The sequence below is a fragment of the Cyprinodon variegatus genome, unplaced genomic scaffold (assembly GCF_000732505.1).
Source record: "Cyprinodon variegatus isolate N-32 unplaced genomic scaffold, C_variegatus-1.0 Scaffold395, whole genome shotgun sequence".
NCBI lineage: Eukaryota > Metazoa > Chordata > Actinopteri > Cyprinodontiformes > Cyprinodontidae > Cyprinodon > Cyprinodon variegatus.
This window is the reverse complement of record NW_015150848.1, coordinates 426737-440627: the sequence shown is the minus strand read 5'-3', so window position 1 is coordinate 440627 and position 13891 is coordinate 426737. Positions and strand designations below refer to the sequence as shown.

At 39.3% G+C, this 13891-nt stretch overlaps 1 protein-coding gene across 1 annotated transcript in view; it reads right to left on the bottom strand.

Annotated features, from left to right (window-relative positions):
* LOC107092788 (galanin receptor type 2-like) overlaps window positions 1-11303 on the bottom strand; it is a 27630-nt gene extending 16327 nt beyond the window's left edge. Inside the window, exons 1-2 of the mRNA XM_015387443.1 lie at window positions 11169-11303; window positions 1406-1789 (exon numbers count right to left, since the gene is read on the bottom strand). Coding sequence (XP_015242929.1) covers window positions 1406-1779 — 374 coding nt within the window. The 5' untranslated portion in view covers window positions 1780-1789; window positions 11169-11303. The remainder of the gene's footprint in view (window positions 1-1405; window positions 1790-11168) is intronic.
* Between the last annotated feature and the right edge of the window lie 2588 nt (window positions 11304-13891).

Genomic DNA, 13891 nt, shown 5'->3' with positions numbered 1-13891 from the left:
GAAGACTGGAAATAACAAAATGATAATCAAATAACTAGGATAATGAAACATGGTGAAAAGAAAACTAAACACTAGAAATCAAGAAGTAAGGAAAGACAGAATACTCAAAAGAAAAACATAACAGAAACAGAAACCTAACAATGACTACAAAACTACAGTTTTGGCTTTTTTTTTTTCTTTTTTTTTTAGAAAATACATACAATTTTTTATTTATATATTTATAATGTTAGTCCTCAAACATTAATCTCTGCATGTATTTCATGAGGCAACGCAAGTAAGGCAACTTTATTCTTATAGCACAATTCATTGTACAGACAATTCAAAGAGAATTGAAGTACTTATTTGAGGGGGTTGCAACATTACCTCAGACTCCCAAAGAAATCAACAGAAGTTTTTCACCCTCTGTTACAGCCCCTTGCCCTTTAAGACTGTGCAGGCTTGTTTGTTTTTTTTTTTATGCAGGTTCAGCTCTGACAGAAATCTTCCTTGTTGGCTGCCTGAAGGTTGCAGAGGAGCAGTGACATCATTGGACCAGCAGAAGATTGCCAAGTCAATCAGATGTTGATGAGGCCCACCTGCACCATATAAAGACTCCTGGAAAGCTTTCAGGTTGAGGACAGCTAGTATGAAGAGGTTTTGTTAAGCTGTTTCCCCTACCTTTGGTTTCCAACTGTTTTGGGCAGTTAGAACTCTTTACCCTCACTTGTTCTGTATATTTTCCTGAATCTGCTTTAGGTGCACCTTGTTTAAGCTAGAAGTTTGTGTTTGGGAGGTTTGGTGCTCCCTTTGCCTTTTCTTTTGGGTTGTTTTGAGTTAAACTTAGACTGACTGTTTTGGACATTTTGCAATTTGATTTGCACTTAACCATTCTTGAATTTGTTTGCCCTTTTCTTTTGTTTTAATTGGGTTACATTTTATTGTGTTTTGGGTCTGTTAAACCATCTTTTGTAATAAATAATTTTACATTCTGCTTATTTTCTCTGGATACATTTTTATGTAACCTCCCCAGAACCCCTAGACCTTGGGGGCGTAACATAATGGACCCTCTCACACCCAAAGCGAGAATCATACCCCTCCGTCCACACATTCATTGCTCTTAATGTAAATTAGGCATCTAAATAGAACAGGATTTTTGATCAGACAAAATAATGTATACAAATAGTCATGTCTTATTATAAAAAAAGAAAACTGATAATATATATATTCTAAATTACTCAATATAATCTATTTTTACCCTAAGAAATATCAGTTTCTTGCTGTGAAATCATTGGCTTTAAAGTTGATTCTATTTGCATCTCATTTTAAATCTGCCCTTATTAGGTATCAGCCAGGTAATAAACGGTGATTAAATCTAACGAGAATAATTTCTGGTATTTTGTATAACATCAGAATTGGATTAACTTACCTGTCAACAGATACTGCAGCCAGGGTGAAACTGCTGGCATACATGGTAAGGTTAATAAAAAAGTGGACCACTTTGCACATGAAGGAGCCAAACACCCATCCTTCCAGCGAGTAGATCGTGGCTTGGAAGGGAACGCAGAATATGATGAAGAAAAAGTCAGCCACACTCAGATTGAGTATGAACAGGTTGGTGGTGTTGTATCCGAGCTGGCCGCTTCTCAACAGCACAGCAAGCACCAGGCTGTTGCCAATGGTTCCGAGAAGAAAGATTATGGAGAATACGACGGACACAATTACGCTGGTGGGGTTCAGCTGGTAGCTTTCAGAAACGTTGGTCTGTCCAACTGTCCAGCTGAAATCTTCAAAGTCAGACATTTTTGTAAAACTGAAATGAGAGGGAAAAAAAAGAGAATTCATGCACCTGAAGCAAAATCTAGAAAGACACATAGCATAATTTTCATGGCAAAAGCAAATCTTTCATAGACAGACTAATGCTTTAATATAAATAGTGATGTGACGCTGGGTAATGTTAATGCTGATTTAATTTGCTGGGTTTATTGTAACTCTTCTAATTCTTCTGGTGAGTCTCTCTTCACCGGGAAACTTTTGCCTTAAAATATTTCCAAATAGTTAATTCCCCACATTTGAAGAGAGCAGTGATATTTCACCAAACACGCAGATATTATTTTTATATTTTTCAATTTTAATTTAGGGTCTCCTGCCGTTGGGATTGCAGACAAAAATAATAGTAGTTTATGCAGAAAATGCTCCTCATTTTTCTACTACATTCTGTCTTTTTTATAAACGCATCTAGAGCATGATTTATGTTTTTTAAAAGAAGAAACACCAATTCAATACAGTTTTTTTTTATATAGAGCTTATTTACAACACATGCCATCTTAAAGCACTGTACAGGGACAATTCAACCAGATCATACAGACTGTTTAAATGTTTTACAGGAAATATCAGAACATCAAAAAAGTATGAGAAAATTCAGGTTAGCCATTTGCTTTCAGAAATCAATGACATTGTTGACATTGTCAACTGGTGTGTGATTTATATGAAGTAAATAGAGGTATTTAAAACGCCTGTTAAAGTTTGGGAAATTTAGACTGAGTAGGGATATCAAATATACGTTTGTGGACAAGTTTAAATTAGGGAGTAGTTATAAAAAAAATAACCCAGTAGAGTATCATGGGAAAAAGTATTCTACTATGCTATCCAGTTAATTAAAGGAGATCAATGGAAATTCACTCAGTCAGCACTTTATTTATCTTTGCAAAGATAAGAACAAGACAATCGTTACACACAGCTTGGTGTTCTGGTCTGTTCTGTGTACACGGGGCTGAATCCTACATGGAGAGAGCCACTTAAAGAGATTTTTCTTCCACTCCCCCAATAATTTAGAGTTAATAGCTATAAGTTATTAATGTCATACAAAGGTTTGTACTGTTTCTTATTTTAAAGAACTTCATAAATAAAAAAATACATTATTAATATCTTTATTATTAATTAGATTTATGTAAGTTATAAAAGCTGCCTGAGGCTTAGGCTAATTTTATCTCCTTTCTCTTTGGGGCTGAAGTGATTTCTTGAAACCTATCATCCTTTTCCATTCCATTGGAACTGCTAATTTTTCCCATTGTCCACAAGTAATTTGCCCATAATCATTATGCACAACCATATTGAGGCATATTTGATTTCTCACAATCTTAAAAAAAAAAGAAAACATTTAATTTATTCAGTTCAGAATCTCCTGTGGACCCCTGGAAACATTAAGTCCTAAGTCTTTCATCCCTTGAAGCTGTATTTGGGTTGAGGCCAGGACATAATCACAGGGTGATCAGACACTTCTGTCATAACTGCTCCCAGAAAAGTCTGTCAGTAGATCCTTCCAACAACAGGCAGACATGTTTCAAATTCAGTCGGCTGTCATAAGATGTTGGTAGATATATCCTGCTGTTGAAGCAGAGCTACGAGCCAATTTAACAGAACCCCACGCATTGCGCATGTGCAAACAAGGGAGTTCCTCTTCTTCTTCTTCTTCTTCCAGATTGACAAGTCCGACCAGCAACCATCTCTCAGCGCTGGGTACGTTTTTCAGATAGTTTCTCACAAACAGAAGCATTTTTTAAAATAACCTTGAAGAAGGTATTTGATAGTGACACTGATTTTTTTCCGTCCACAACAGCTCAACCTTTAAAAGGAAATAATAACATGCAAGTATTTACAAAGATGCAACTATTCACATACACCGATGGGCAGGTTAAGAAGAATATAAAACAGAGAAGCCAACAGGGAGAATAAAATGGCATAGGATAATCTGGCAAAGGGACAAATATTAGTCATGCACTCGATAATCTATATATCTGGCTTTAAGGTTACAGGAAAAAAAAAGACATTGTTGAAAGACAAAAATTCTTGCCTTCACTTTGTGCAAATAATCAGAAAAAGTCTTAAATCTCTTTTTCTGTTTTTTGTCTGTAAGTTGGGTCTTCAATGATATGCATGCAATGTACAACAGCTAAAGCAGTAGATAGTGAGAGCTTAGAAGTATGACAGTGTTAAGAAGTACATTTCCAAAGCTGTAAAACTATTCTACCACATAATGAATCTCGACTACTGGACTCATGGTAAATTATCAGTACTTCATTGTGCCTTTACAAGTCCATACGTGTATATTGCGTTAAAGCTTTGATAAATGTTTGTTTTGCTTGTTAATCCCGCTAATGTAAAACTAGCTCTGGTTCATGGCATTAGGGGTTATTACAAAGGGAATACCACAAATGCCAGTGGTTAGAAATAGTTAAATGGAGGTGGCAAGCATGTAGATCAGTCACAGATAAGAGAGAAGGAAAAGGAGAAAATTCAAGCCATCTTCTCCAATAACAAGTTCACCAGTGGTGTTTTGGTAACTGCTTATATACTGCAAGTCATCAGCTCAGTGGATGATAAACTACAGACAAAACAGCCAAATGTATTTGTCACAATAGCTTGTGACTTAATCACGCCTTAGTCCCTGCTACACTTTCATTGTTTCAACATTTTCTCAGCTGCTGTACCAGAGAATACAAAACTTGTAAATGTCTAAGAACCCCTAAAGCAAAGTTTTCTTTTTATAAATGAAATCACAATTTTGCCTTTCCCTACCCAGATTATGAGCCCCTTTATCAGGCAACCAGCAACATGAAACCGTGAGAAGATGTCACAGTCCGCTGAATAACACCTGCAAGGTTGTTTTAAGGCTACAGACTGGGATTCACCATGGCTACGTTCACACTGCAGGCCTTGATGCTCAATTCCGATTTTTATTGTGAAATCCAATTTTTTTTTGCATTGCCATTCATATTTCCAAATATATGCAACTTGTATGTGATCTCCTTTGTGAATTCCATACAACACAAGTGTCCCGCATGCGTAGTAGAGGATGCAATGACGTCACAGGCCAGCGTGCTCTTTGTTTACGGAAGTAAACATGGATGGTAGTGCTGGTGCGCATCTAGCGGTCTTTTCCAACCATAAAAACTCAATCTTTTCAATATGGTTCAACATAAATGCTGCTCTCCTAATCATCATCTGCCATGGTTGTTGTTTTTCTTGCCGCTTCTGTGTATCAAGACTCAGACTAGTGACCTTTGTCTGGTATTAATGACGACCTGGCCATTCAGACACAGGTCGCATTTGAAAAGATCATATTCGTATCGGATTCAGGACCACATAGCCAAGTGGCCTGGGTCGGATTGGAAAAAATCGGACCGGTGTTGTTCAGACTGCCATGAAAAGATCAGATCCAGGTCGCATATGGGCAAAAAAATTGGATTTGGGTCACTTCAGGCTGCAATGTGTCACCCACATGGAGATGGCAGTAGAATAGTGATGGACTTTGTGACAGACCATATAAATGTCTGTATATATAACACCAATAATTCAATTAATTTCAGTTTATTTGCAGTATATTGTGGTAATACAAAGCATATGTAATTTCAAGGCACTGTACAGAGACATATAATTAGATTGGTTCAAATTTTTATATCAAAGAAAAATCAGCTGATTCCCTTGACTCGTTGACTCGACAGCAATCCCTCAAACCAAGAATGCATATACTCACTGAAAGGGAAAAACTCCCTTATGGCAGGAAGAAACTTTCAGCAGAACCAGGCTCAGTGTGAGCAGCCTTCTGCCATGCCAACCGGGTTCAAGGGGAAGGAAGCAGACATACAGAAAGAAGCTGAAATAAAACAGGAACTGTTAACTACAGTAGTTCCACAGATGGCCCTGTCCAGGACAGACACAGCCAGGCAGATGTCCCTAGACATCAGGTGAAATGGAAGCTGGAAAAAATGAACAAGGATAAAGCTCCATATCCAGATGGTGTTAGCTCCAAAGTCCTAAGGACTCTGAAGTCCTGTAGAGCAGCTCAGTTGGATGAGTATCTCGTCATCCTTAGCTCAGCCCAAGAGATGGTTCTATAGAAGGCCTCATGTTTTGTTTTGGTACCAAAGACAATACAGCGATTAGTCCTCAATTATCATAGAGCTGTTACAGTTAGATGTCAGCCGGAGTCTCTCGATGTTAAAGGCTATGTCTACATAAAGTTGAATAACTTTAGGATGTAAACAATTAATGCAGAAGAGAGAAAAAAAGCTGTTTGTGTGGACCGCCAGTGAAAGAGCAACAAGAAGTAAGTGTAAAAGGAATCCACAATAAATTGTTGAGGCACCAACAAGTGGCTATATCAAAGACTGCCTGAAAAACAGATCACAGGTTGTTAGACTAAAGGGTCAAGCATCTAATAAGGTAGTTAACAACATGGGAGCAACAGAAGAAACTGTACTCTCACCATTCCTTTTTACCATGTGCGCCTCCATATTTCAGTATAAGAAAGATCAGTCATCTGCATAAATATTTTGAAGACTTTTCAGTCCTTGGTAGTATGGACAAGAGGCCCAGTACAGGGAGCTGGTCGACCACTTTGTGGCATGTTGTAGAAAAAAATAATCTGATGCTGGTTGTAAATAAAACAAAGGAGACGATTGAAGATCTCAAGAGAAACAAGAAAGAGTTAACCATGTTACCATCATGGAAAGGGGTGGTGGCTAAGGAATATGAATACATTGGTGTTCACCTGAACAAAAGACAGAATTACAAGGGAAAGAGCAGACTTTACTGAGGAAGCTTAGTTCCTTAAGTGGTTGAAGTGTATCAGTCTGTTATGGAATGTGATCTCTGCTATCAATTTTTGGGGTATGTGATAGCAGAAGAACTTTAAAACACTTGAATGTGATTTTACAAAGAATACTTCTTAATGAAGTTTTATATGAACATTGTAAACCATAAGCATCCTCTTTATCACCTTGTCAAAAAAATCTAACAATGTGTCTTCAATCAGAAGCTGCTGAAAGACAGTAAACTGTAGGTATTTTCTAGATACAGCTTTAAAAAAAAATTAAACTCTAAAGTAACAGCAAAGAGTTACAACAACACTAAATTTCCCTTTGGGGTCGATAAAGTATTGTTTTATTGGCTAGAAAATATAAAACTATTCAGTCTAACTTTGGCAAAGCTACATATGTAAGGTTCTGATCTAGATATGGTCACAGTGTCATGGCTCGGGAATGAAGTAACCAGTATTCCAGCAAAACAGATCTGAACAGGAACAGGCCAAAGACAGTACAGTACATGTAAAACCATTCAGACAGGAACTTGCAAGCTTAGTGGTTGAGAGGCAAAACAGGATCAGGTAATCAGAAACACTAAGGTAATTCTAAAAACAATGTCACCACTGAGATCAGACAGAAACAGACAGGCTAACTGGTTGAGAGGCAGAGCAGGTCAGGATCAGGAAATCAGAAACCCCAAGGACCTCTAAAAAAACCTCTCACCACTGCTAGAGAGAACAACAATAATCTGGCCCTAATGACTGGATGCAAGCAGCTTAAATAGAGAGAGGAGCAGTTGGATCAGATGAGCCATGATGAAAAGCTGGGCAGAGTTAGACAGGTGAATGGAATGAGTAATAAATCCAGTCATCAGTGCCAAGACCATGACAGATCCCCTCACTTAAGGGCAGATTCCAGACGCCCTCCCGGGCTCTAAAACCTTAAAACAAAAAACAATAACCCAGAACAATAAAACCCAAACTTGGCGGGTGGGGGTCAGAAAAACCGGACACTAATCATAATAACCCCCAAACAGTTCGGGGGGAAACAGATGCAGCTTCTGACAGAAAAGGTGGAAGCAGTCTGACCAAACAGGCTATACAGAACCTCCTGAATACCTGACTCTAGACAAGAAACACACTGTGCGACCTCAGAACCCCACTGTCTGTCCAACGATGGGTCCATGTTTGGCCAGATTATTCTGCCATGGCTTGGAACAGCAGGATCCAGTATTCAGGCATGGCCAATCAGAACAGGAACTGGCAGGCTCAGAGATTCTTGAGTCCAAAGACAGTTCAGGTAAAACTGTTCAGACGAGAACAGGCAGGCGGAGTGGTTCACAGGCAGAACAGGATCAGGCAATCAGAAACACTAAGGTAATGCTAAAAAACTCTCACCGCTGAGATCAGACAGGAACAGATAGGCTAGGTGCTTGACAGGCAGAACAGTTCTAGATTAGGAAATATGAAACACCAAGGTACACTAAAAACACTTTCACCACTGGCTAGAGAGAACAAGAATAATCTGGCCCTGATGACTGGATGCAAGCAGCTTAAATAGAGGCAGAAGCAGGTGGATCAGCTGAGCAGTGATGAGAAACATGGCAGAGTTAGACAGATGAATGGAATGAGTAATTTAGCCAGTCATCAGTGCCAAGAACATGACACACAGATTCCAGATTGTCTAAATAACCTGCAAAAAATAAAAATTAAAAAGCTTTTCACGGTCAAGCTAAATATCCAAATAAAACAGTAGATAATGTTACAAAATCTAGATTGAATTTTTAATGATATTTTTACCAAAGGTGCAACTCAGTCCAAGGAACAATCCATTAAATTTTGGTGATGATCCACATCATCATCCAGATGCAGGAATTTTTTTAAGGATTCTTGGACATTATTTGGCAGAACAAGCAGTTCCTCCAGGTCCCCTTAAACCAGAGAGAGGCAGCAGTGACTATTGACAGCTTCAGCATTGGACTCAAAGAAGTCCAAAGGTATTATACTGAAGACACTGGAACAGTGAACTATGCCTCGCTCGAAATCTCGATCTGCTGATCAAACAAAAAAACAGAGCAAATGAAGAAGCACCTCATGTCATGGAACAATTTATCAAAATTTGATAAAGATCTAGATTGTGTGTAGGTTATAGTTATAGCTGTAAGTCACAATATGGGGCAAAATACTTGATTGCCTGGACTCAGTGTGTGCTTTTCTTATTTGTAATGTTTTGATGCTATGTAATTATATGACGTGCAGCTGTATTTAACCTTGGGAAAGAGAAGTGCACCAATAAGACACTAAGTGCTACCTCAGCTCCACTATATCCTAATTGAATGGATTGCCTCTCTAACTGACCACTGTCCAAGTGCTCTACCTAAATTTACTCAGCGAAAACAAAAAGAGCAGGAGCTCATCTGTGGTTATTGAGATACTTAGCTTCCAGTAACAGCTAAGAAAGATGCATTGATCACTACCAGTGAGGAGTATAGAGGAGGCACCTCTCTGTCAAATTTTGATTCTGTAACAATGTTCAGACTGAATGCCTTTTTTGTGCAGAATTTGCCAAGGTAATGTCTCAAATGACGTCAATCTGCTCTCATGTCATAGGTACACTCATTTTATATTGCACAGCAGCCATTGATGGAAAATTGAAACTAAAGTGGTCCACTTGCTGGTGAATCACAGAGTCACGCACACAGGAAAGCACATCTAAACACATTCATGTTCCAACAAATAGAGTGTTTGTGTTTTTGTGTTGAAAGGTGTAAAAAAACAACTGTGTCTGGAATTTATTATTTCTCTTACTATAGTTCAGCCATATTTAGCAGATAATGGTTAAAAGCCAGTTTGTAATTACAGATTCTGAGGAAAGTGATACATGTATTTTGACAGAGAGGATGTGCAAAATGCTAATTACGAATGATCATTATTTCTAACTCTGCAATTAAATTATATTTGAAATTAGGTCATATGTATAATTAACCTATGATTCATGGACACCTACATTTTAACTAAAATATTTGTTATTATCGCTGGTTTGGAATCAGAGCTATGAGCAATAGCGTTTTGCCATGACGCTGATTATTGGGCTTTGATGCTGCAGCCTTGAATGTCCATCTGTATGTGATGGGCAGGACAAAGAGGGTGGGGTGTGTTTCTAGAAGAGGGTTCTTTAGTAAATTTCTGAAAAATCACCAAATCCTATTTTTGTTCCCCCTGTGCTAACTTCAAAGAAACAACTTGTTCTTTGAGTGTGCAATTGATTTTCTGGGAAATAAAGAGAGCAATAGAGAGCAATCAATATTAAGTCACTCTCAAAGCAATTCACCTTATTTAGAAATTATTTCCTTTGTAATAGCAAATGCATGCAACAATACTTTAAAATTGACATATGGACAAGTTTAAATCTAAAGAAGATTTTTTTTTCTCATGGCTTTATCTTTTTCAGTGCTGCAGTATTTGTGTTGTGGTTACAATTTTCTATCATTAATGAGATCAGAGAAACAAGGCAACCCACGCTATGACACTGCGGCTTACCAAATCCATACAGGAACCATCTGGGTTTAAGGAAGAGGATAATATAAAAGAAAATACCTCCAACAAAGAAGAAGCTGGATTATGTTTGATTTATTAAATTGGTACTCATTTCCTTTATACAAGATGATGGTATTTGCTATGAAAGAGAAGGTGCGGACAGTCTGAAAATACCAGTGATTGAAAATTAATAGCTGCAGAAATACCTTGAATCCCAGTTGCTTGTTAAATATTTTCTGTCCTCTTTGTTTCAGAAGCAATATTCAGTTTGTTCTTTTAAACATCTTTGATTTGTAATGGAAAAGGACAGCAGTTTCATATAATTTATCTCAAAAAACAGCCAATCTGTATGCTCAGACTCATTTTAAAAGGACAGCTGTGACTTAGAGTTTGAAAAAACAAATGCAGGGATGCCCTTTTTAGATTTATATGAAGGTATAACTCCTCCTGCCTACTGCTGCGAAGACATTCCTTTCACAGCTCTGTTCCAGATTTAAACAGGGCTGAATCCACTTTCTTTTCCACAAGGCAAAGCAATCTGCGTCAATACAAAATTTCATTCTGCAGTGAGATACCAGAGTTAAGACTCCAATCAGAGCAGGACATGTTTCAGCCTCGCTGGGATAAAAGAAACTGGGACAGATGAGGAGATGCTTCATGGTCTGGTGCGTGCAACACTAGACACGATGTAAAATTGAGACTTTACTTGCTGTGGAAAATTTGGGCTGTACTTTCAAATGTTAAAAAAATGAAACAGTAAAAGACAACATTAGATCCAGAGATGGAAGAAGAGAATTTTAGGAGTGTAGCGCAGCTGATAACAGCCAGTGGGAATGTATAAGCCCCAAAATAATAAGCTTCACCCTCAGTGTGAAACCAGACTTGACTACCGACAATGGGATTAAAAGTTTGAGCTTAAACTATGTTTGTCCTAACATGCAATTAACAAATAAATATTAAATATTAAGGATCAGAATTCTTCTTGTCATGCAAGTGGATTTATTTATACCTTGCATAACCAGCATCAGCAGTATGTAGCTCGAACATGGGAGCAGCAGAGTAAACCTACCAGGCTGATGATGTTGTATGGTATCCAAAGCTTCCCAACCTTCTCCGATTAGGTACAACACTCCCAGGGGACCAACACAGTTAACATGCTGGTTGTCTTTGTGCTGAAGCCTCTTCCCTGCCAACATTCATTGCTGTCTGCCTGGGTTTGCTGCTGTCTTACTCTGATTCTCTGCTTCCCTACTGACCCTCCCCACTCCCTGTTGCAAGGACTCCTCCTCCACATTCACTTTAATGTTCACACTTCACTGCAGAGAGGGACGAGAGAGAGAGATGAAGATCGGAGGGAGGTTTCCAGCGTCTGGTGCTCTCCCTGTCACTGTGCAATCAGGAGGTCCTCTGATGAACAGTTGCCAAGTATCGCTGATGCTACCCTTTGAGGAATGTGAATACAGATTCTCTGTTAAATAAGGAGGTACCTTTTTTATCTCTATCTACATTAACAGCTATTGCCTGATAAGAAAAGAGATCTGTTTGTTCAGGCTGTTTGTACAGTCATGGGGAAAGTGCTTCACTGTTTTACTTAAGGCTAAACTGGCTGGCTAATCTAAAGGTAGTGATAAATGGATGGAAGAAAATTTTTAAGATGATAGCACTGAAAATATCAAATACTAGCCTGCTTTTTTTCTTTTTTGTAAGCAGTGTAAAACACTACCAAACAATCCCTTATCTCTTGCTCATTTGAGACTGGTTTGTGAGGTTCAGAATAGAAACAGCCGCCATCACTCCTCCCAGCATTATTCTTTAGCTGATTTCAAGATTTTAAAAAGTCCAAAAGCTCTAGGCTTATACAGTTACTTTAGTTGGTTCAGGGTATTCCCAAGGGTCTCCTCTGAGGATGTGCCTGTAAAGTCAGGCATACACTGTGTGATATGTTCAATCGTCGTTCAATCGAGCTACAGCTCAAACTGTACTACAAAAACGCAGGTTTAAACGTTCATAGCTCACGATGGATGTTCTCACACTGTGCGGCCTGACGCTCTGAAGCAACACTACACGCTCAAACTACACGTCCAAAAACCACACGTCAAACTCAGCGCCGATGGCACTGGACGGACTCGTCAATCTGAAAGAAGAAGAAGCAGAACTCCCTTGTTCGCACATGCGCAGTGCTCAAGGTTCCGGTAAATTGGCTCTTAGATGCTCGTGGCTCTGTTTCAACAGCAGGATTTGTCCATGAACACCTTAGGACGGCTGATTGAATTTCAAACATGTTTGATTTTCTCCCAACCTTATGATCCCTGATCAGGACGTGGTCGTGAGAGTCCAATCGCCCCTTATTTCCCCTGCATATTACATAAAGCAGGACGCATGATGAGGCTGAAAATTGAGAAAAATTGAAAATTTCTCACACTACGGGAAAATTGGCCTGAAAAGGGAAAAAAATCGTACAGTGTATGCCCGGCCTAAAACTCTCACAAGAGGGATCTCCCAGACTGTCTTTATCACATTTCAGAACAATGCTGCCTCATTTTGATGCAGAGGAGAAGCATACTATGAGCTCACCACAAATTATCTGGTGAACCCTCTGTAGGCCAGTTTGGCTACTCCACAGAGGTAACTTGCCTTTTGTATCTTGGCTTTGTTTTAGGTTGCCAGACTGATACATATGGAGACTCACAGAGACATACAACCATTCTTACACACACTCACGCCTTAGGAAGCCAACTAACCTAACAGTCATGTTTTTGGACTGTGGAAGGAAGCCAGAGTACCTGGAGAGGACCCATGCATGCAAAGACAGAACATGCATACTCCATGCAGAAAGAAAACTGCAGAGAACTTTTTTTCTGCAAGGCAACGGTGCTACAAACTGTGCCAATGTGCAGCCTTTCTATACATGTATTCAGGTCCTGAATTTATGGAGGCCAAAAATGAGCTCAAATGAAGCCTGGAGACCATGAAGGAGCTCAGTTGAAAGCCGTAGGCCACAGAGATTCTCTGCAGTAAGACCACAGGTAACCTGGGGACCAGGTGGACTGGCAAAAGGAACGATCCAGGGCAGGAACATAGGAAACCTCTGGAGCAGGAAATTGTACCAGTGCAGTAGATGCAAATGCAGTCACCCAATTTGGAGGACTCAGTGCAGACAGAGCAGGATCAGAAGTTGTCTAGAGGGCTCCGGTGGGCACTATGACAGGGAAGCAATGAGAAACGAGCTCAAGACACCAGTGGTGATGAAGGTAGTCACCTTGAAAACCTATGCTATAGTAACCGACTGAGGACTATTCAACACTGGCTTGTTCCTACCTGACCAATATAGGAACATTGCACAGCCCAACACAGCCATCCTGGTGATGTATCATGTTGTTTGTGTTGGCATCCTCCTTGTCACTGTTACAACTATTCAGCATCTGGCAAAGTTGTTGAACACTCTTGAAGAGTTGTGCTCCTCATGTGCACCTTATAGTAAACTCCACACCTTATGCTTAATTTACTTGGTGCTAGGCAAGATCTCGTAGGTCACAACAAAAAGTTGGTGCTACTGTAGCACCAGTTTCTGGCTCTAGGAGTTGTAGCTTTCGGCGATCAAATCCAAATAATCTGGAGCTTTGTTAGGTCCGGTGCCAAGATAGCTCCATCATCAGTCCAAGTGGAAAAGGCCCCTTTGTCTGAAGCTTGGCCTCCCAACTCCGATACTGAAATGGCTTTATTTTCTAAGTTTATGTTTCCTTGTCCTTTTGATGGTCAGGTCCTACTGTCATGATTTGTGGAGACAAATAA